Source organism: Panthera onca, chromosome C2, assembly GCF_046562875.1.
Source record: "Panthera onca isolate mPanOnc1 chromosome C2, mPanOnc1 haplotype 2, whole genome shotgun sequence".
Lineage (NCBI taxonomy): Eukaryota > Metazoa > Chordata > Mammalia > Carnivora > Felidae > Panthera > Panthera onca.
The window spans coordinates 134,067,758-134,092,471 of NC_138347.1; the positions used below are offsets into that span (position 1 = coordinate 134,067,758).

At 41.6% G+C, this 24,714-nt stretch overlaps 1 protein-coding gene across 3 annotated transcripts in view; it reads left to right on the plus strand.

Moving 5' to 3' along the window:
* Positions 1 to 1,952: 1,952 nt before the first annotated feature.
* Positions 1,953 to 24,714, plus strand: part of PLCL2 (phospholipase C like 2) — a 195,382-nt gene continuing 172,620 nt past the window's right edge. The window contains exon 1 of one of the 3 annotated variants that reach the window (XM_060638596.3): positions 1,953 to 2,591. In XM_060638596.3, coding sequence (XP_060494579.1) covers positions 2,238 to 2,591 — 354 coding nt within the window. In that variant the 5' untranslated portion in view covers positions 1,953 to 2,237. The remainder of the gene's footprint in view (positions 2,592 to 24,714) is intronic. The other 2 variants (XM_060638595.3, XM_060638594.3) reach the window with 2 other exon arrangements.

The following is a 24,714-nucleotide window of genomic DNA, read 5'->3' on the forward strand; positions in this document are numbered from 1 at the left end:
CCAAACTAGGAAAAATAAAGGGATGAGACAATAAAAAATTAAAACATTGTTGTCCCTCGATGTGAAAATATTTCTGTTAGTGTGTAGGCCCAGATTGGCTAGGGATGAATAAAAGCTTTTCTGATGGGTTACAAAAACATGAATCCAGAAGATCAGAAGAATTAAAACGCCCCCAAGAATAACATGAAGGTATTTGAAGCTGCTTCAGAGGCAAGGGCGGGTATGTATACCTATGGAAAGCCCAGTTTCCTCAGAGGCTACTTGGCAGTTAGTTTGCTATAACATCATGCTAATAAAAGCAAAGACTTTAAGTTCGCCGCCCCCCCCCCCCCCCCCCCCCCCTCGCCCTCAGCCGACTATCCTTCGGGCCCTGCGGGAAGAGCATTCTCTGAAAAGGAAACACTAGTTGCACAAGAGCTGGGGTTCTGGAGAAGCTCTGGAGGCTGAAGCCAGGGAACCTGGGACAGGGAGGTGGGTGGGGCCAGGCTGGGTGGGGCCTCGGGTACCACCCTGAGGAGTTTGAGCCCCATCTTTGCTCGAGGGATGGAGATCCAGGGGAGATATTTGTGCTGGGGAACGGCAAGATCAGGGTTTTTAGGCAGGTCACTCTACCTGAAGCATTAGGGAAGGGAAAGAAGGGGCAAGAACCAGAGAGAAGAGGGCCTGGCTGTTCTGATCCAAGTAGGATGCTGCTCCAAAAGATGAGCCTGACCTAAGGCGGGGGCCCTCAGCAGGCTGGACCTGGCGGCGGGATCAGGAAGGACACTGGGAGGGAGGCACGACGGTGATAAATCCCTGTGGGGCGACTCAGAGAGCACAGTACAGGCTATGCCGAGGTCCTTTACTCTTCACCTCTCGCCGCCCCAACCCCGCCCGCGCCCCAGCATCCTTGCAACCAGTTGAATCAATTCACAGTTCAGGAGCCTGGGGAACGGAATTGGTTTCTGTATGTGAAACAGGTCTGCCCCTCTGGGGAAGCCCAGAGGGGAACGTCCGGAGGGCCTTTTCCAGGGCTGGGCGGGAGGGGAACGAGTCCGGCGCGCGGATCCGGGGCTCGAGGGAGGTGCAGAGGCCGAGCCCCCGAGCCCCAGACCTTCTCTCCCGGCCCCCAGACCTCCGCGGTCATTGCCCCTCGGGCGTCGGGCGGGTGATTGGCAGTTGCCGCAGCTCTAGGGGGACCCGGGTATCCAGGACCCGTGGCCGCCGCCGGTTGCCGTCCGCTCGCTCGGCGGCGAGGTTTCCGCGGCCCCATGACCTGGCCTGGGCTGGAGCAGCCGCGACGGGCGGCGACCCCCGAGCTGGAGACCGGGCGGCTCGCGGTGGGTTGGGGGCAGCCGGGGAAGGTCCCGAGGCCTACGGTGGGCAGCGCCGAGCCTGGAGGAGACGGCCGCGGGCGGAGGCGGGGGGTCTGGACTGCCCCCCTCAGGAGCTGCCCCGGGCCGCACCGCCACCGTCACGGCCCGGCCGCCCCTGCCCGCCGTGCGCTTCCTCTTGGAGCCGCAGGCCTCAGCGGGGACTCTGGGGGGCCGCAGCGGGGCCCGGCACGCGACGGCCTCTGGGGAGTTGGGGTCTGGGGAGACCGGGCTTCATCCCCCGCTCGCCCAGGCCGCGAGACCCTCGGGAGGCGCCTCCGCGAGGCCAGAGAGCAGCGGGCTCCCGCCGCTTCCCCTCTTCCTGAGCCCAAGGTGGGCACCCCGGCCCGGGGCTGGACGCCTGGTTCCCGCGTGATGAGCGCTCCGACCCCTGGCGAGGGGGTGGGGGGTGCCCTGAGCCTCTGCGGAGAGCGCCCCGAGCCCTTGAGGCCGCCGCCGCGTTACCTCGGGGTGGGTGCCCCGTGGCCCGGTGGGCGCCCGGCCCGCGCGGGTTATTTTTGGCGCCCGCGGCGGCGCGTGTGCCGGGGCGTGTTTTCCTTCCCCAGGTACTGGGAGCCGGGGCCCCGCCGCCGCCGCCGCTGCCGCCGGAGCTGACTTGTGTCTCTCTCTTCTCTCCCCTGCAGGAATCTTCCGATAATTCTGCCGCCACGACTTGAACCGTGCGCGAGGCGAGCTCGAAACAAACATCACATCTAAATTAAAAAAAAAAAAAAAAAAAAAAAAAAAAAAAAAGCGGAAGAAGCGGCCGAGGAGGCGGCGGCGGGAGGAGGAGAGGAGGAGGGGCCGCGCGCGGCGGCCCGAGGCGGCGGCGGGGACGCGGGGACGCGGGGACGCGGCTTTGTGCTGGCGGGTCGTGGGGCGCCCATGGCGGAGTGCGGCCGGGGGGGCGCCGCCGGCGGGGCCCTGCCCACCTCCCCGGGCCCGGCCCTCGGCGCCAAGGGCGCCCTGAAAGCTGGAGCCGGAGAAGGCGGCGGCGGCGGCGGCAGCAGCAGCGGCGGCGGCGGGGGAGGTCGCCTCGGCCACGGGCGGGCGCGCTATGACAGCGGCGGGGTTTCCAACGGAGACTGCAGCCTCGGCGTGTCCGGGGACGAAGCCCGAGCCAGCCCCGCCAGGGGACCCCGTGGCGCCGTGCTCGCCCCGACCCCCAGCCCGGCCGCCTGCTCCCTCCCCCGGGAGAGCAAACCCGGCGGCCTGCCCCGCCGGAGCAGCATCATCAAGGTAGGTGAGAGAAGGGCGCACATCGCCCACCCCCAGCCGTTCTCGGGGTCAGTTTCCCGAGAGGAGAGTGGTGGTGGAAGGAGGGGGTTATACGAGGAGTCCCCTGCCTACGGGAACCACTGGTGCATGGGTACTTGGGGTGCTTGAACAGGGATTGGATGCACACGGCATTTGGAAAGAATGGAGAGGTGATCCTTAATGTGCAGGGGAAGCTGTGCTCAGACATTCCCAGTTGAACTTGGGGCTGTCACCTTTTCCAGGACTGGCCTGGAATTATGGCCTGTACCTGGTTGGGCAGGACATTCTCTTCTGTGGTAGCCTTGACTGGTAACAGACTGTGCCTGTAACGTGTCTATTGTATGTTAAATACAGTGGTTATGTGAAAACATTTTCTTAAAAATCCCAGGGGGTGAACCAGCTTATTTAATTGGATTCTTCTGATCTGTATCTAGTTGCCTCTTGCAAATGGTTACACTTCGAGGGTGCAAAATCTCTGGTCCCTCACTCAAACGGAGAAATGGAGTAGGTTTTCTAAACACAAATGAAGATTTCCGCTTTCTTAGGCTCAAAAGCACTGAGACATTACAGTTCTGCACAATTTAATCTTTTCCTTGCTGCAGTAGGCAGGCCTCCAGTTCTGTGGAAGTTCTTTTGAGCAGTTTGCTTGGTTTTGGTATCTTTTGCATAGTGATACTTAGCAGCAGAAAGTCAGCAATTGTTTTGTGCATTTCAAGCTTAAGAAGTAATATTAGGAACTCCTGAGTTTGTGGTGGTTTCATTCTAATACTACATTTTGGTCTGCCGTGTAAAAATATTTCTCGTGGCCTGAAGTGAAAAAAAATAGTTGATGAGCTAAGAAGAGCAGAGCCTTAAGCAAGAGTAGCTCATTCTGCTTAAGTTCAGAGCAAATAGGAAAACATTGCTTTCTGAAAATCAAGGGGTTACCAGGACAATGAGCAGCAAAGCACATTGACAGGGCTGCACCCACCCTTCCTGTGGCTGATAACCCATGGGAGAGAGGGCAAAACAGGCCACAGTAAAGAGAATTGGCACTGGTGGTATTTGAAATTTAATTGGACCTGCAGAAATCTTCCTAAGTACTCTGTAGTGTCTGGTGGTGTTATCAGCTTCTGCAGTAATCTAGTGAAATATACCACCTTCCTACCCTCTGTAACAGGCAGTTGTGAAACTGCTTTTCGCTTTGTCATCTGTTTGTACAGTTTATGTCTGGGCAAGGGCACAAGTGAAGGGCTTAAAGATCAAGTGTGTTAACTACCTGCAGTAGGCATTGAGAATTTAAGGAAAGTAACATATTTTTGCTGCATACTTGGCTTTTAAAATGTGACTTACATTTTCTTTTGCTGTGTAGCTTCTGTTTCCATGGAAGTTGCTTTCAACTATGCATGATCATCAATCCTATGAACAGAGTTATGTGTCAACTCTGTTTTTATTGGTTACCAGATATTTGTAGTGATATTGCATTGCGGTTTTAATGAAATTTGAGGTAAAATTCCAGAGAAGATACCAACCTACTTAATTTTAATTCTTCTTATTTAATTTGTTGGAGAGCCTGTTTTTGTACTTTAAAAAGAAAAATCAAGCTTTATTGGTGTCCATAGTGGGATTCACAGTGTAACTTATTTAAAACAGCTATTTTAATTTTATATTCAGAATAGGACGAAGGATGATTTGCCAATATTTCTGATATGTGGAATTGAGAACTTGTCGGTAGATATCATTTCTTCATTGAAGATTCTAGAAGCACATGGGGAAATCATTAATTATTCAGCAATCACTGGTTTTTGAGTTTTGAAACTTTGAAAGATATCTTTGTCATTTTTCTTTTTTCTAATGAAGGCAATTGGTTTCTTGTTCAGAGTTGTATCCCTGGATACATATTGCCAGGAACATATTAGGGATTCAATAGATTGTTTCCTGAATGAATGGAGGAATGATAAGAAAGTACATGTTTATTCTAAGTTCTGTTAATTTCTGAAATTGGTGGTTTGGTGTTTACTAGTCTCATATCTTGTTCATTTACTTACACCTCCTAAGATGACTTGATTTACTCCTTTTTCTTTCCTCTTTGTCAATGTGCATGTTCTTAAACACACTTTGAAACTATGGAAATAGTGTTGAAAGTTGATCAAGCCTGGGTTATAGGAAAGCGGTATGCTATATTTAAGTCGGTAACTACTTGGTATATTTCCCCTTGAATTGGTGCCTTGAAGGATCAAGATTTTAGAAACTTAGTGTGGTATTTTCTGCAGACATAACAGTATCAAGACAATATTCTAATATTGTCTAATATTCTTTAACATCAAATTTCATAAATATTTGCAATGAATAGTGCACAGACATTTTTGTCATATGAATGGCAGAAATTATTTCACCTTTGTTAAAAAACAGTAGAAGAACTTAGTAGAAGCTCATGTCAAAAAGCAATAGCGACACCTCTTCAGTAGTTTCTTTATGTTCTTTTTGAATATAAGGGATGAGTTCAGTCAGGTGATGAAAAGATTGGGGCGGGAGTAGATGGGTAAGCAAGGTGATAATCGGGGACTTGAGGTCATGGCAGGGAGTTGCTGGCTGAGGCACAGAGGCCAGTATTTATGGGGTTGCTTTAGTTGAAACGTTGGGCTTGTGAGCTATACCTTTTTCCTAGCTTTCATCTTCATTACCCTCCTGACATTCCTCTTGTATGGGGATCCCCAAGTCAGAGGGGGAAATAACAGCCTGGATGTGATAAGCAGTGGGCACAGAAAGGGTATTATTGCTGAGATGCAGGACATATGCAGAGATACACTGTGGGCTGACCAGAATTATATTTCTCATTTAAAATCACTTCTTTGGAACTCCATCTGTTTTGTAAATATGGTGTTGAGTAAAAAATTGTTGTAAAACTACATTTTCTGCCAAAATAGATGCACAGATCTATACTAAAAGCTCCTTGGTTATGGCTACAGTGCTGATGAAGACTCAGAGTGAGCAGCCTTATGGAATCTTTTACAAATACATTGAGAAGAGAAATAATCATGGAACTCATCACCAGACTTCTCTGCTTTTCCTTAGTTTAGTGGAAATAATATTACCCTTTTTAGATTATTTACAAAGGCCCATTACCAAAGTTTTAGGGAAGGAGCCATTATGTTTGTCATCTTAAGTAATCTAGTAAACGAAAACATCACTTTCATTTTCTCTTTCCATATTTCATTTCATCACACCATTCAGTACAATCTACACCTTCTTTTGAAACAGCTAATTTGGTCAGTTGTTTAGGCGACATCTATTTTTTACAAATACCTCCATCCTTTAACTCAAAGACTTGGTCTAAAAATGTGAAGTAGCATTTAGGCCTTAGATTTCTTTTTCATTTTAGCAAGAAATGAAGTTAAAGTGCCCATTAGTTTAGATGGCTTATTTTAATTAAAACCGATTGAATATTATAGTTGGTATATATAATTGAATATTATAATTGAATATTAAAAAGGTGATATAATTTGCATAAAGTAAAATTCACTCTTGTTGGCGTCCAGTTCTATGAGATTGACAAAAACACACATTCATCTAACCACTACCACAATAAAAAATTCCATTGCCCTCCAAAAATTCTCCTGGTCCCTTTGTGACTTCCCCCCTTCCCGTGCCTGGGCTGTGGCAACCACTGATCTTGGGTACGTTTTAATAAATAGGAAATATAGCCATTGCATGATTTTGGTAGCTAAAAGTAATAATAGCACTTGCTACTTATTTTATTTTTTTTTTAATTTTTTTTTTAACGTTTATTCATTTTTGAGACAGAGACAGAGCATGAGTGGGGGAAGGTCAGAGAGAGAGGGAGACACAGAATCTGAAACAGGCTCCAGGCTCTGAGCTGTCAGCACAGAGCCTGACGCGGGGCTTGAACTCACGGACCGCGAGATCATGACCTGAGCCGAAGTCGGACGCTTAACCGACTGAGCCACCCAGGCGCCCCACGTGCTACTTATTAAACACTATGTGCAAACACGTGGAAAGTACTTAATATAATTCTGTGACATGGTCCTGCCCCTGCCACGGAGGCTGAAGAAAACCCAGAGTTCAGAGAGGTTAACCACTTGCCTAACGTGCCAGAGCTGGTTTACCCCATTTTGGTATGGCTGCACTCTACTGCCCCCCAGATTACACTGACAGTTTTAAATTTTCTGTATAATTAAGGTAGCACTGGTGGTTTGGAATGCTGGCTTCAATTTTTCCCTCTAAATGTAGGGGATATTGGAGGGAACCAAAAGACTATTCCTGCTGGCAGAAGTTGAGGGATAATATAGCCAGACAGCTGTAGTTACCTGTTGTGGCTGCTTGATCAGAGCCTCCACCTTCTTTGGGACAGTGGTTTGATCTTGTCCAAGGTAGCAGCTCATAGTTTTCTTAGTATCATTATGTCATTATCACAGTATCATCGTGTGTAGGGGAAGCCTTTTTCCTGCCTTTATACCAACACGTATATTCTTGTGTCTTGATGCTGAGCACCCCAAGGTGGGGAAGAAGCAGACGTTCGCATTTATTATATATATATATGTTTAAACAAAATTAAAAAAAATGTGCATATGGATATTATATTGGCCTATGGTTTAAATAAACTAGACTTTTTGCAGGCAAAAGCCGGGCTGTATTTATCAGTTATGCAAGGATAACAGGTACTCAATAACCGTTTCTTGAATTAGATCTTAAAAATATCTGCATTTGGCTTTAGATTTTTCGGTTTTTAGATTTTTTTGGGTTTTGTTTGTTTATTTGTTTGTTTCTTTGCTTTGAGTGGAGGGAAGGGAGAGACAACTGCATGCCCAGCCAACTTATGGGCATGTCATAAATATTAAACAAACAGTAACTGGATCATAAAGTGAGTTTGTCTGAATAGATAGGCAGACTGGATCATTTAAGTCAGAAAAATGTAATGTCCAGTCAGCCACTCTGCACTTCACTTTGTACTAATGCATTTTGGGCCACACAGGATAACTGTTGAAAGGCCAGGGCGTGGCTGCTTGTCTCAGCCCACTCAAAGAGCTTTTGTCACAATTCAGAGTTCGCTTTTCAGGAGTAATCAGAGGGTATTAATTTTCATGCCCCCAAAATTACTTGCCCCCTTTCTTGTTTTCCAGCCTCTCCTCCAAACAGTTGTTTGATCTGTGTTGTTGTTGTTGTTGTTGTTGTTGTTTTCCTTCACCAAATCCAAATAGTCAACTGACAGGAAATTGTTTATTTTATTTTTTTAATTGCTGATCTTGGTCACTCAAGTCATTTTCTTAGAATGCTGTCTCCCAGAATCTGTTCAGTTCCTTTTATAGTTCTGTGTCTTCTGCAAGGGTGCTAAACTATTCTTTTTTTTCTTTTTTTAAATACTTAAGTTACCGATTCCTCATTATTCAACAAAACAGGGCAGTGTTATCTACAGCCTAAATGCAGACATAAATGAAGTATGAACATTCATATTTTCTCCCCAGACTTTATTTCATACATAGATATTCAAGAATAGATGCTCTGTTTCTTATTAATATGAAGTTCTGGCTGTCATCTACGAGACCTCTAAATTAGTTTGGTTACCTTTTTTATTTTATATCAATGGGATTCTGTAGTGCAAGGGATATTCAGATTATTTTTACCAGTTTACCAGAAACTGTGTGTTTGCAAGCTGCCTGACCAGCTTTTTTCTACTGATAATTGTGGTGGATCTAGAGGGTTGTGCTGGGCATAAGAGTACTTGGTTGTGGCTCAAACAAATGCTAAGCCACCAGGGAAGTTTCAGGAGTACGTATTTTATTCATGTCAGAATAATTGCATAGCTTTAGAGTGCTCAAAGCATATAATTAATCACACTGAGCTTTCGTGACAATTATGTGAGTGGTCCAGGCTGCTGGCAGGACACTTGCCAACTGCCTAGTTCCAAGTAGTCGAGAAGGGCAGGTGGCTGGGCACTGCTGGCCACCAGTTCTTGGTCACTTGGCAGGGGCAGTTAGGTAAACCGTGTTCTAGCTGATATTCTCAGCTGGGCTGCGCTCAGGTCACGTGCTGCACGTCTGGGTTATTCAGGAGGCAGAATAGTGGCGAGAAAAATAGAGGGTGTGGAGTGAGGTGCTTGGATCGGACTCTGGCTCCCTTGCTTCCTTTCTGTGTGGCCTTGGGCAAGATATTTAAGTCTGTATGTCCAGTTACATAGTCTCTAAAGTGGAAAAAATTAAATCCCCCCTCATAGTGTTGGGGTAAAGATGAAATGAGATGATGTGTGTGTGAAATACTCAGAGCAGAGTATGGTGCCTAAGAAACACTCCATAAACAGTACCTACTATGTTTGTTTTTGTGATTTTTAGTTTCTCTTACTTGGAGTTTATCCTGAGATGAGCAAACTCACTTAGCTCCATTTGAGTTGGAGATTTGCCATGCCCGTTTTGGGAGTCTTGTCTTTTGAAATATGCAGAATGTACCCAGCGAAGTTTCTCAGACATATTCTAAAGTTGCTTTCAAAAACGATTTGTTTTGGTGCCTTTCTAAGTCAGGTGCCTCAGTACAACTGTGCGTGCACCTCAGTCACCCCAGCTAAGTGATCAGACGGTACTGAACATCACTTTCATTGAGCCAAGCACCCATACGTCTTGATTTGCCCAGGACAGTCCGGATTTACACCTTTTGTCCTGGCAAAATTATTAAGAGTGCCTCCTTTTCTTCTCAGAGGCATCCCGGTTTGGATGATAAATAATGTGGTCACCCTACTGATCTGCTACTGATCACAAGGCCCCTGTGACTGCTCTCCATGCCCAACTTAGCCTTCAGATTTACACCTCTCTTTTCTCAGCCCGTGTGCCTCCCTCCTCTCTGTCATCTTCAAGGTCTTCCTCAGATAATCACTTCTTGCAATGAATTGTTCCTTTCTCTGCCTTCCAGCCACCACTCTGTATCTCTATACAGCCCTGTTTCTTTCTGCCTCTCAGGTAACTTGATCTTACTCACCAAGAGGTTGCGAAAACACCTAGTTTAATGTCTTGTGGGAAGCATGTTTTTAAGCATATACTTGTTGAATAAATGTGTGAGTGGATGAATAAATAGACATGGATGATGTAACTTACCTTAGGGGTTCAAAGAAGATATTATTTAGACTTCAACTGTTTTTTCTTAATTGAGGTAACATTGGTATAAACCTTATATTAGTGCCAGGTGTACATCATAATAGTTTGATGTCTGCATGCACTACAAAGTGATCATCACAATAAGTCTCGTTGCCAGTCATTGCTATACAGTGGGTCCCCTTCACCCGTGTCGCCCCTCCCCCTAAGCCTGTTCCCTTCTTTTTCTTTTTTAATAATTTTTTCATGTTTATTTATTTTTGAGAGAGAGAGAAAGACAGAGCGTGAGCAGGGGAGGGGCAGAGAGAGAGGGAGACACAGAATCCGAAGTAGGCTCCAGGATCCGAGCTGTCAGCACAGTGCCCGATGTGGGGCTTGAACTCAAGAGCTGTGAGATCATGACCTGAGCCGAAGTTGGATGCTTAACCGACTGAGCCACCCAGGTGCCCCAAGCCTGTTCCCTTCTGATAGCCACCAGTCTGTTCTCCATATCTGGAAGCTTTGTTTTGTAATGTTTGTTCTTTTGCTTTTTGAATTCCACATATAAGTGAAATTCTCTAGTAGTCATTTGTCTTTCTCTGACTTATTTCATTTAATAATAAATAATAAATAAATGATTTATATAAATTTATTATATATATTATTTATGTATATATTTATATATCTATATATAAATTCATATATAAAAAATATAAAATATATACATAAATATATAAATATATAAGTTTATATATATTATATATATTTGTATATTATGTATGTTATTTATATAAATAAATAAATAAATAATAAATAAATAATAAATAAGCATAATTCAAGGTCGGTTCAGGTTGTCACAAATGGCAAGATTTCATTCTTTTTATGGATGCATAGAGTTCCATTGTATAAACAGCATCTTCTTTATCCATTCATCTGTCAGTGGACATTTAGTTGTTTCCAGATCTTGGCTATTCTAAGTGATGGTGCATTGAACATAGGAGTACATATATCTTTTCAAGTTAGTGTTTTTGTTTTCTTTGGATAAATGCCCAGAAGTAGCATTACTGAATCATATGGTAGTTCTGTTTTTAATTTTTTTTGAGGAACCTCCATATTCTTTTCCATAAGGCTGCACCAATTTATATTCCCACCAACAGTGTACAAGGGTTCCCTTTTCTCCGCGTTCTCTACAGCACGTGTTATTTCTTATCTTTTTGATGATAGCCATTCTAACAGGTATGAGGTCCTGTCTCATTGTGGTTTTGATTTACATTTTCCTGATAACTAGTGATATTGAACATCTTTTCATGTGTCTGTTGGCCATCTGTATGTCTTCTTTGGAAAAATGTCTATTTAATCCTCTGCCCACTTTTTATTTGGACTGTTTTGTTGTTGGTGTTTTTTCCTATTGATTATATAAGGGTTTTAAAAAATGTATTTAAGATATTAACCCCTGGGGCACCTGGGTGGCTCAGTCGGTTAAGCATCTGACTTCGGCTCATGTCATGGTCTTGCGGTCTGTGAGTTTGAGCTCCGCGTCAGGCTCTGTGCTGACAGCTTGGAACCTGGAGCCTGCTTCAGATTCTGTTTCCCTCTCTCTGCCCCTCCCCCACTCATTCTCTATCTCTCTGTCTCTCAAAAATAAAAACTAAATGTTAAAAAATATTAAAAAAAAATATTAACACCTTATCAGATCATTTGGAAATATTTTCTACTATTCACTAGGTTGCCTTTTCATTTTGTTGATGCTTTCCTTCACTGTGTACAAGCATTTGAGTTTGATGTAGTCCCATTTGTTTATTTTTGTTTTTGTTGCCTTTGCTTTTGGAGTCAGATAAAAAAATTAACACCAATACCAGTGTCACAGAGCATATTGCCTGTGTTTTCTTCTAGGAGTTTTATGCTTTCAGGTCTTAATTGAAGTCTTTAGTCCATTTTGGGTGTAATTTTTGTGTATGGTATAAGATAGTGGCCTAGTTTCATTCTTCTGCATGTGGCTGTCCACTTTTCCCAACACCATTTATTGAAAAGACTGTCCTTTCCCCGTTGTATATTCTTGACTCCTTTTACCTGTACTAATTGACCATATAAGTGTGGCTTTATTTCTGGGCTCTCTATTCTGTTCTTTTGATCTGTGTGTTTGTTTTTGTGCCAGTACCATACTCTTTTGATTATTATAGCTTTATAGTATAGTTTGAAATCAGGGAGTGTGATACCTCTAGCTTTGTTCTTTCTCAAGTTTGCCTTGGCCATTTGGGGTCTCTTGTGGTTTCATACAGATTTTAGAATTACTTGTTCTAGTTCTGTGAAAAATGCCATTGCAATTTTGATAGTGATAACATTAAATCTGTAGAATGCTTTGGGTAGTATGGACATTTTTGTAAAAATTTTTTAGTTTTTTAAAAATTTTATTTATATTGAGAGAGAGAGAGCGAGCGAGCATGAATGGGAGAGGGGCAGAGAAAGGGAGAGAGAGAATCGCAAGCAGGCTCCTTGCTGTCAGCGCAGAGCCCAATGTGGAGCTCAGTCTCACAGACCGTGAGATCATGACCTCAGCAGAAATCAAGAGTCTGACGTTTAACTGACTGAGCTGCCCAGGCACCCTGGGTAGTATAGACATTTTAATAATATTAATTCTTCCAATCCATGAGCATAGAATATTTTTCCATTTATTTGTGTCTTTCAATTTCTTTCTTCAGTGTCTTATAGTTTTCAGTGTACAGTATTTTCACTTCCTTGGTTAAGTTTATTTGGTTAAGTTTTATTCTTTTTGATGCAATTGTAAATGGGATTTTTTAAAAAAAATATCTTTTCGGTACTTCGTTATTAGTATATAGAAATTTAATGGATTTCTGTATATTGATTTTGTATCCTGCAACTTTACTGAATTCATTTATTCTAACAATTTTTCAGTGAAGTCTTCATGTCATCTGCACATAGTGACAGTTATAATTTGGATACTCTTTCTTTCTTTTTCTTGTCTACTTGCTCTGACTAGAATTTTCAATACTGTGTTGAATAGAAGTGGCAAGAGTGGGTTCCTGATCTTAGCAGAAAAGCTTAGCAGAAAAACTGTTGAGGATGAGTTTAGCTGTGGGTTTGTCATAAATAGCCTTTATCATGTTGAGGTATACATTACATCTATACCAACTTGAGTTTTTTTTTTTTTTCATAAATGGATGTTGAATTTTGTCAAATACTTTTCTGCATTTATTAAGATGATCATATAATTTTTCTCCTTCATTTTTTAAATGTGGAGTATCATGTTGATTGATTTGTGACTGTTGAATTATCCTTGCATCCTGGAATAAATCTCACTTGATGATGGTGTATAATCCTTTTAATATATTCTTGAATTTGGTTTGCTAATATTTTGTTGAGCATTTTTGTCTCTCTGTTCATCGGGGATATTGGCCTGTAATTTCTTGTGGTGCTCATTAGGTTTTGGTATCAGGGTAATGCTGGTCTCATAAAATGAGTTTGGAAGCATTGGTCTATTCAGATTTTCTATTTCTTCATGATTCAATCTTGAAAGATTGACTGTTTCTAGGAATTTATCCATATCTCCCAGAGTTGTCAACAGTTCAACAATTTGTTGGTGTGTAATTATTTATAATAGTCTCTTATGGTGCTTTGTATTTCTACAGTATCTGTCGTAACTACTTTTTCATTTCTCTTGTTCACTCATTAATTCATTCATTCATATTTTTAGAGAGATAGTGCAAGCAGGGGAGAGGGGCACAGGGAGAGAGAGAATCTTAAGCAGGCTCCATGCTCATCACAAGGCCTGACATGGGGCTTGATGTCATGACCCTGGGATCATGATTTGAGCTGAAACCGAGAGTCAGACGCTTAGCCAACTGAGCTACCCATATACTCCTTTTTCATTTCTGATTTATTTGAGTCTTTTGTCTTTTTTTCTTTGTGATTCTGGCTAAAGATTTGTCAATTTTGTTTATCTTTTCAAAGAACCACCTCTTAGTTTCATTGATAATTTCTAATTTTTTTTTTTTTTTTGGTTTCTATTTCATTTATTTCTGCTCTGATCTTTATTATTTCCTTCCTTCTACTAACTTTAGGCTTAATTTTGTTCTTCTTTTTCTAGTTCCTTTGGTGTAAAGTTGGATTATTTATTTGAGATTTTTCATGTTTCCTGAGGTAGGCCTGTATCACTACCAACTTCCCTCTTAGAACTATTTTTTGCTGCATCCCATAGATTTTTTGGATTATTGTATTTACATTTTCGTTTGTCTTAAGGTTTCTTTTGATTTCTCCTTTGATTTCTTTGTTGACTCATTGGTTGTTCAAAGCATGCTGTTTAATATATATTTATGATTTTTTCAGTTTTTTCCTTGTAATTGATTTCTAATTTCATATAATTGTGGTCAGAGAAGATGCTTGCTGTGATTTCAGTCTTCTAAAATTTATTGTGATGTTTTGTGGCCTAACACATGATCTATCATGGGGAGTGTTCCATGTAAACTTGAGAAGAATGTGTATCCTGCTGCTTTTGGATGGAATGTTTTGCATGTATCAATTAATACATCTCTATATCCATCTGGTCTATCCATCTAAAATCTATTATCCATCTGGTCTAAAGTGTTGTGTAAGGCCAGGGTCTCCTTATTGATTTTCTGTCTGGATGATCTATCCATTGATGTAAATGGTATATTAAAGTCCTATTATTGTATTGTACTATTATTATTATTATTATTATTATTATTATTGTATTGCTGTCAATTTCTCCCTTTAGTTCTGTTAATATTTGCTTTATATATTTGGGTGCTTCTATTTTGTGTGCATTAATATTTACAAATCCTTTTGTTGCGTTGGTACATTTATCATTATGTAATGTACCCCTACTTTTTTTTGTCTTTTATGCTATTCTTTGTTTAAAAGTCTATTTTGTCTGATATAAGTATAGCTGCATCAGTTTTCTTTTTTTCATTTATGTGGAAGATCTTTTTCTATCTATTTTTGGTGTGTGTGTTCTTAGATCTGAACTAAGTTTCTTATAGGCAACATATGGATGAATCTTTTTTTTTTAAATCCATTCTGCCACTCTGTCTTTTGATAGGAGAATGTAGTCCATTTACATTTGAAGTAATTCTTAATAGGTATGTACTAATTGCCATTGCATTATTGTTTTCTGGCTGTTTTTGAGATCCTGTCTGTTTCTTTCTTCTTTTGTTCTCTTCCTGTGTGGTTTGATGCCTTTCCTTAGTGTTATGTTTAGATTGCTTTCTCATTATCTTTTACCTATCTAGTATAGAATTTTGCTTTGTGATTACCATGAGGTTCACTTATAACAGCCTATAAAGCAATCTATTTTAAATTGATGGCAACTTAAATTTTAACACATTCTAAACTCTACATTTTTTACTCTGGCTTCCCATGTTTTATGTTTTTGATGCCATATTTTATATCTTTGTATTTTGTGTTTCCCTTAACTAATTATAGTTAATTTTACTACTTTTGTCTTTTAACCTTCATTCTAGCTTTGTAAGTGACTAATCTACTTTTTTTTTTAATATTTATTTATTTTTGAGAGAGAGTGTGTGTGTGAGCAGGGGAGGGGTGCAGGGGTGGTGGGGGAGGGGGACAGAGGATCCTAAGTGGGCTCTTCACTGACAGTGGCAAGCCCAGTGTGGGGCTTGAACTCATGTACTGTGAGATCATGACCTGAGCTGGAGTCGGACTCTCAACCAACTGAGCTGCCCAGGTGCCCCGTCAATCCACTACTTTTACTATATATTTTTCTTTACCTGTGAAATTTTTACTTTTATGTTTTCTTGTTATTAGTTGTTGACTTTTCATGTTAAAGAAGTCACTTTAACATTTCTTTTAAGGCCAGTTTAGTGGTGATGAACTCCTTTAGCTTTTGCTTATCTAGGAAACTCTTTATTTTCCCTTCAATTCTGGATGATGATCTTGCTGGTAGAGTATTCTTGGCTGGAAGTTTTTTTCTTTTAGCATTTTGAATATGTCATGTCACTTGCTTCTAGCCTGAAAAGTTTCTGTTGAAAATCAGCAGATAGTCTTATGGAGATTCCATTGTATCTAAAAGTTGCTTTTCTCTTGCTGCTTTTAAGATTCTCTATCTTTTGCTTTTGACATTTTAATTATATTTCTTGGTGTGAATGTCTTTGGGTTTATCTTATTCAGAACTCTCTGTGTTTTCTGAATCTGGATTTCTCTTTCCTTCCTCAGGTTAGGGAAGTTTTCAACCTTTATTTTTTCAAATAAGTTTTCTGCCTTGTTCTCTCTTCTCCTCTGACCCCTATAATGTAATTTTATTCTGCTTGATGTTATTCCATTGATCCCTTAAGCTATCTTTACTTTTTAGAATTATTTTTTTCTTTCTGTGGCTTTGTTTCAGTGAGGTCCATGGCCCTGTTTTCCAGGTTGCTGATTCATTCTTCTGCTTCATCTAGTCTGCTGTTAAACTCCTCTTGTGTATTTTTTCAGTTTAGTTATTGCATTCTTTAGCTCTGTGACTTTTGTTTGGTACTTTCTTGTATTTTTTTTATTTTTTTGTTGAAGTTCTCATTGTATTCATTCTTCTGAATTTGGTGACAATCTTCATGGCCATTGCTTTGAACTCTTCATCAGGCAGTGGGAGAGTTCCGAGGGTGCAGCTCAGGTGTGGCTTTAGTGATATTGGGGAAGAGTACTTGTGGCAGGGCATGCTGGCAGCTTTAGAGATATAGGAGAAGAGCATTGGGATGGGGCATACTGGCAGCTTTAGCAAGGCTGTATCCATGCACACCCACCTGAGCTAGCAAGGTAGAGGGAGAGTGCAATAATGGTGCTCACCAGTGCCTCTGTCCCTAAAGAACCCCACCTGGTTCCTGCCCCTCTGGCAGATGTTTTATGACTAGAAAATGAATCTCCTTCATGTATTATCCAGTTACCTTTCAAACTACTGCCTTTGTGCTGATCCTAGGATGAACAAATCCATATATAAGCCACTCAAGATGAGTATCTCAGATTCCCATAGACCCCTTGGATCCTTTGGATATAAGCCCTGCTTATTTTCAAAGCTAGACATTTTGGAAGGCTCATCTTTCTGGTGCAGGTCGCAAGGTTTGGTGTGCCTGATGTGGGGAATGATGCTCTTACTCCTTAGGGAAAGTCTCTGGACCTGTGAGATTCACCACCCCTCCACCCCCTGCCCCATTGTGGTTTGCTATGCTAGGGGTGGAGTTTTGGGCAAGACTCTGTCTTTCTGTATCTTCTACCCATCTTGATGTGGTTCTTTTATCCCTTTTTGTGGAGGGGTTTGTTCAGCTAAGTTTTCAGTTCTTTTTCAGCAGGAATTATTCCATATATAGCTGTAGATTTGGTGTAAGTGGAAGAGGTAGGTTCAGAATCTTCCTAGCTGCCATCTTGGACCTCCTCCAACTCCAGTTAGTTTTGATAGAATATAAAACTCAGTGGACTGTGTACTTCAAAGAAGAAATTTATTTCACATACATGATTTTGGAAACAATCAAATGGAAGGAAATACCTTCATTTAATTTAGATCCAGAAATTTGGTTTGTTCAACAATTGTTCTGCAAGATGTTACTATAAATGATCTGTCCCTTTTGTGTCCCTGAAATCAGAGTAAACCTTTGAAAACTTCTTTTGATTTATGTTCTGCTATCAAACTTGAAACAGCATGGCAAGAGAGCTTACTTTTTGTTAAAGCATTTAATCTCTTTTCTGGTATTTGGTTTCTTTAGGTGATGTTTATAGTTTCTGCTTAATTTCAGCTTGTTTTTAAGGACCTGAATTACTTTTTATTGTCATTAATATTGGATTGTCAAAAAACATTCATTGGGAGTGCTGCAGAATTAATAGTAAAAAAGAAAATACATAAAGAATATGGAATACTAATAGGCAGACTTGTAGAAGTAGGATCTTTAATCCCTCAGCATATTTTGCATACAGTGTTAGAAATTCTACCTTTTGTTGCAACTCAAGGATTGGGTATAGAAGGGATCCTAAGAAGTGCTTTGTATGCATCATCTCATGCAAGTCTTCCCACAGCCTGCAAGGAGACTTTATCATTTCCTTTTAACAGACAAGAAACTCATTCCTCAAGGTTTGGGAATTTCAAAGCAAGGTCACAGAAATTGTAAGAGGCAAAGACCACATGAGACCAGGTTTAATTGACTTGAAAGCCCGCACTTTGAACTACTTGTCACCCACTTTCTCCTTTATCTTCTGAAATGTATCTTTGACTTTTTCCTTTTTTCTCCTGTTTGCCTAAGGCATTCTGACTCCTTGATCGTGGCAGTTTCTACCAGTCCTAAAATAGCTGAGTGATTTTTAGGAAATTTTGGCCTTTTGTGGCTGAATCTTGGGATGAGGCCAACATGTGCCTAATCAACAAAAGCCATAGTGATAGTCCTGTCCACCATGCTGTAGATTTCTGTCTCATCCACAAAGTCAGGATTTTGCCCTTTTCCTCTCTGCTCTTCTTTGATGGATTTGAAAACTTCTTGGGGAAGTCATTTTCCTTTGTTGTTTCTTTTTTAACAAAATGCTGATTTACAGTTATTCACTCTTTAGGGTACTGGAAGGTAAAGCAGATAGTAATTAGTAACAATTTGTTTTTAGGTGAGCTTCTTCTAATAGTATCTATCCCTATTATTGTTTTGGAATTGTCAAATAATTACGAGATTATAGAATGCATTAATACATTACTAGGAAATCGGTATTCAGGTATTTTCATGGAGCAGGCTAAATATACTGATTTGTAAATATTAATAGCCTGAAACCAAGCAGCTGGATTTAAAAGTAATTAATAATGTAGATTCATGGGATATTTAGAACGGAAAGAGATTATGTAAAATTCTTTTGTAGTTAGAGATACACAAGGCCGTACTGATTAGTACATTTAGCTCCTGGCTATGGTTGAGTTCATTTATTTGCATATTAGCATAACACAATTGGAAAAAAAATTGTTATGTAATACTGCAGTATATGAGTATTAATAGAACAAGATGTGGTCTTCAAGCACTACTTTTGAGAATTTGTTTTTTGCTATAGATAGCTGCATGTGTACGCATGCTATACTTGTGTATGCATATACTCTGAAGACTCTGTTTATAAATAGTAACGATTAAGAGCAAATCAAATAATGTAGTGGTAGGTTGACTCGAGTCCTGTCTTGTGAGAGACTGACGGGTAGCAGGTGTTGCTCTCTAAATTGAAAATGCCCAGAAAGGGGTGGGCTCTTTTTTTATGAGGATTGCTGATGAAGCCTCTATTGCTCTTGACCAATTAGTGTGGCCACAGAGGGATAAGTGACCTCATTTGCAGTTACCATTAGAATCACAAGCCATATGACTCTCTCCATATGGTTTCCTGCTATCTTTTATTTTTCATCTTCCTTCTGAGCTCTGATATCCTGTGGGCATAGTAGATGTGATTTTTCAAATAGCTAATATGGTTTAATGTTTATTATTGAAGGAAATGCAGTGATTAACTTAGATTTTTACTTCTACCAATCTGTGCTAATAGTCCATATAAATATCTAAAGAATTATTCAGATGTTTCATATTGGAACTAATAGAATTCCTGATACAATGCCAGTTTTAAGGATGTGTTTATCTTTGGAGTTTTTGATGGTTTGTTGAAAGAGATCTGTTCAAGGCTTTCTCTAAACATATTTCCGTAAATTTTTTATATATTAAAAAAATTTTTAAAGTAGAATCGCTGTGACATAGGATATGTACGTTTAGCTTTAGTAGATATTATTATGTGATTTTTCACCCACCAGGTTCTGGTTGCTCTAAATGCTTTCTTAACACTTAGTTTGGTTATATAATAGTACCTTCCTGTGGCTTTTAGGTTGCATTTCCCTGATAATTAATGATGTTGAACACCCTTTCATATGTTTTCTTCATCATATGGATATTCTCCTTTGTTACATGCCCATTTAAAAAATTGGCCTTTTCTCTTTTAAAACATTGTAGGACTTCTTTACATTTTCTGGATATATCTTTTGTATGATATGTATATTTAAAATGTCTTCTAGTATGTGAGTTGTATTTTTCCTGTCTTAAAGGGTGTCTTTTTATTGAATACAATTCTTAATTTTAGTGAATCCAATTTATCAGTATTTTCCTTTATGGTTATTATTTTTGTGTCATGTTTAAGAAACCTTTACTTAGCTTAAGACCATGTAGGTATTCATTTATTTAATGTCTAGAACCTTTATTTTCACAGCTACATCTACAATATATCTGGAATTTATTTTTCTGTATGGTGGGAGATAGGGGTCAAGATTTTCTTTCCATATAAATATCCATTTAATTAATTCAGCACCATTTATTTGAAAATATCATTTCCAGGGGCACCTGGGTGGCTCAGTTGGTTGAGTGTCCAACTTCAGCTCAGGTCATGATCTCATGGTTCATGGGTTCGAGCCCCACATCGGGCTCTGTGCTGACAGCTCAGAGCCTGCAGCCTGTTTCAGATTGTCATTAATTATTATTGTCTGCCCCTCCCCCCACTTATGCTCTGTCTCTAAAATAAATAAACATTAAAAAAAATTAAAAAAGAAAATATCATTTCACCTCACTGCATTGCATTGGCCCTTTGTCATAAATCAAGAGGCTGTGTATGTGAGAGTCTGTTTCTGGAGTCTATTTTGTTATTTCGGTTTATTTGCCTATCCTTCTGTTCATACCACACTGTCTTTCTTACTAGTTATATAGCAAGGTATATACCCAAATGTACTAGATTGAAAGATATGTACAAGAATGCTTATATAGCAGCATTAACTGTAACAGCCCCAAACTCAAAATGCCCATCTTGTAAAATAGCATATCATATAATGGAATACTATAAAGAAAAAAAACAGAAAGAAAGAACAAAATGAACAGATAACTGCTACATGTGCCACGCCAGTGTCTCAAGCATAATGTTCAGGGAAAGACACCAGAGGTAAAGCAATACATATCGTATGATTCCATTTATATAAGTGCAAAAACAGGCAGACTAATTTGTGATGATAAAAATCAGAATAGTGGTTACATTTGAGGCTAATGACTGGTGGACGGTGGGGGGGGACCAATAATAATTTTGGTGCTGGGTGACAGTAATTTTTGGCTGCTGGATCTGGGGATGGTTTTGAGAGTGGGCATGTCGTAAGAATCCATTGAATTGTATACACTCATGATATTTCTGGGGGTACATCATACTTCAATAAATAAGTTGATTTGAACAAGTCCATTGTGAAAATTAATCACAGTCAGGTGCTTTATTGGCTACTCCACTCTGCAGTAGGTGACAGACAGTGCCTTTCACAGTGTGCTGCTGTCTGTTGATCAATACGTGAAATGTCTTTTAGCTGCAGTGGAACGTTTGTGCTGTGGTAGGACCCGGCGGAGTCCTGAGCTGAGTGATGGCGCAGAGGGCAGGTAGAGGGAGGTGCAGCCTGCTGGAGTAATGTGAAGACCGTTTCTTCATGGACTGTATCGAGGGCACATAGGTCATGGGACCTGGGTGGGAAGGTGACTCCGTGGCGAAGGGTGTCCTGGTCACTGTAGTCAGTTTTACGCTACTGTGTTTGCTGGGGATATGCATGACTTGTTGGTGTCGTGTTGAGCATCTTAATCCGTTCAGGTGCGCTCAGAAGGTTTAATATTCGAAAGTGTGCCACTCATACAAAACTTTGAGAACCACTCATTTGTGGAGCACCTGTTCTCTGCATGACAGTTTTCTAGAGTGCGCTTTTTGGTCTCAAAAGCAGTTAGCAAACAAAAACCAGTTATCCAGGTCTTTAAGACAAAAGTGAGAGTTGTTTGATTACCTCTGAATGCCTAGACTCCCAGACGGTCAGCATACGGTTTTAGCTCTACTGAACACTTATCTTGTCCCATCTGACAATTCTTCCTGGTGGAGAAAACACCAAATCTTTAGATGGGTCATTTTAGGACACCAGAATTAAATCTAATCTCTAACACTAATAATGTGTAGATCTACTCAAGTCCAATTAAATTAGACCTTTGGGGGGGGTTCCTAAAGTGCCCTGGGAGATTTTAAGGTATAGCTAGGGTTAAGAACGGCTCTGAAGGCTTTCTCCTATATTAGGTCTTCACTGCATTTAGCTCTGTTACATATGAGAGAACAGGCAGCTCCAGGATTACACAGTGACAGGCTAGTGGTGATCCTGTGGTTGGTGGGGGACAGGGGTAGGGCAAAACCTTCAGCTATCTCACAGGAGCTTTCCTCTAAGGAGTTGAGCTGCCCTTTTTCTGAGGGGATACAAAATACCGAAGAAGGGGAAAAACTCCTTAGTCAAATCTGGAGAGACAGATTTTCAAGTACAAAAATGATGGTCTACACTGTACTCATGATTGTACCATAAGAATGTATTTTTGGGGCGCCTGGGTGGCTTAGTCGGTTAAGCGGCCGACTTCGGCTCAGGTCATGATCTCGCGGTCTGTGAGTTCAAGCCCCGCGTCGGGCTCTGTGCTGACAGCTCGGAGCCTGGAGCCTGTTTCGGATTCTGTGTCTCCCTCTCTCTCTGACCCTCCCCCGTTCATGCTCTGTCTCTCTCTGTCTCAAAAATAAATAAAAAAAACATTAAAAAAAATTAAAAAAAAAAAAAAAAAAAAGAATGTATTTTTGATCCAAGTAAAGGAGTATGTTGTGTCAGTTCCCCCGAAAGGCCTGGGCTGGTTATTCGGAGCCTTGATCTGCCTGGATTAATCATTACTGTGCAGCACTGCTTCCTCACCCATCTCTTGGCTCTCTTCTATCCCTCATAAGACAAAGGACATCGGCGCACCTATGACATTCTGCATGCGGAGGGAGAACCTCCCCGCTGGGAATATTTTTTAGGAAGAATTAATTGGACTGAGACATGAGCACTATTTCTAGAGATAGGTGATTGTACATTTCAGATTTTGCTGAAAGGAGTCTTTGCATTTCCTTTAACCACCTCATCTTGTGTTTAGGTGGCAACGTGGTAAAAATCCTTTTTACTCGCAGAAGATGATAAATCGACACTTGTGAGACAGATATCTATTTGTACGTGTAATTTACGCTGGGGGGAAGAGAACCGATCCAGTGACGCTTCAGCACCCCCCATTGTGGCGGGCTGACAGTCTGGGCTGGTATGTCATGACCTTTGGGTGAACGTCTACTTTCTGAATGCTGTGGCATTTTTCTCACCACACAGCCCCATGCGGTTAAGAAGAATGGCCGTTGAACTCCCAGAGCATCTGTAAAATATATTTTATTGGCTGCAAAGCGGTAACACGAAAATATCCAGTGTCCCATAGTTATGGCCTTGAGTACCCACCAAGTAACTTTACTCCTTAGCTTGGTTGCTCTGTTAGCACATCATCACCATTCACATTTATTCTTTCAGGCCAGGTTTTTTTCTCTTCCACATTGGCATGGGTGGATCTTCCGGCAGAGGAGCTTGTGTCTGCTCCTCCTGGGCAGGCGCTGCAGAAGAGGTCTGGTACGAGGGCCGAGTCTCTGGGGACTCCAGTCTCTGGAGGCGGGAGGAGTACCCACAGTCTGGCAGCAGAAGAGTGTTATGGTGCCTCCTGATCACGATGAGGGCCTGCTTATTAACACATACAATTTGATGGAGCAGTTTAATTTACTTCTTTATAAATGGGAAGAACAGTAGAAATGAACTTTAACATTCTTTGGGGGGAAAGCCTATAATCTTTTTGTGAACATTTGGTACTCTGTAATATTTACCAAGCAAAGAATCTGTAAGGAAAAAATTCTTTCCTACGGCATAATTAGCCAGATCTTCTTACCCATCTTTGTTAGGGAAGAAAGTATTGTTGAAGAATATTTTTAAATAGTTAAATAGCCCTTTTGTCCCAAAGAATAGCTGCCATTGATGAACGCTATCCCGAGGGGCCTGGAAACAAGACAGTAAAACAGAGTGCGAGAAGCAGGGCATATGGGCCTCTGCTGGGCTCCTTACTTCAAAGTAGATGAAAAGTGTCCTTTCTGGGGCAGCGCCCTGACCCCCTGCATTTATCCTGCTGTCCTCATTGTTACCAGATAGCAAGGCAAAAAAGAGGAAGATGGCTTAGAAGATGTCACCCAATAACAGGGTGTGAGAAAGCTCCTGTCCCCGGAGAGAATTCGGCAGCTCCTGGGCCCACTATTCCTCGGAACACCAGGGGCCCCTGGATCCATTAGTCATGCTCCAAAAGAGCACTTTCAGCCTGCTCCACACCAGGCTATAACTAGGAAGAGATGTCATTGCACAGCAAGTTGGAGGAGATCTCTTGTGGCTAGAGGTGCCACCCAACTATGTGAAGGTAGGAATGGGGGTGGGGTGGGTGCTGGAAACAGTATCTCGGCGGGCCCTTAATCCACTGGTGGCACCCAGTGGTGTGCCAGGGACACTTGGGCACATTTATCAGGAGGCTGTGTTTTAAAGGTGATGGGGAGGAGAACAGAGGTGTAAGGAAAGGTACGGTCAGCTCTGGGGTGCTCTGCCTCTATTGTTGTCAATGGGATGCCCTCCATAAACAGCTCCAGGAGCTAATTCACGTGAGTGGTCAATTGAAGCTTGGCCCCAAGACGTGTCATGGAGCTGTGGCCCCTGCGCAAATGAGAACAGTAGACAGGTTAGCCTGGCTTGTGGATGTGAGAACTGGACAAGAGGGAGCATCTTGAGAGTGAGAGGAACAGTCAAGCAACTGCATTTGCAAGAAGGCTAATTTCATATGTAGAGAGGACAGCTAATCTAGCCTTAGGCTCTTCTGCTGTCTAAATAGAGCGGTCCCCTGGGGTTAGGTTTAAAACCAACAAGAGAAGAGCCTCAAGTAGGTTGGGAGGCTGGATTCCCCTAGTTTTCCTGGAGAGGCTCAAATGCGAGATGCGGACTCCAGCCCCAGCAGTCAGGAAGCTGGCCTTAGAGACCAGGGGCTGCCGGTCCAGAGTTAAGGGCTCTGATTTAGGGTCTGTGCCCCTGTGTCATTGAAAGGACTCTGCTTTCTCCTCTATTTGCCGTAGAAATACGCGACTTCTTGCCTGCCAGATTTCTTCCATGTCTTTTGGTCACCTGG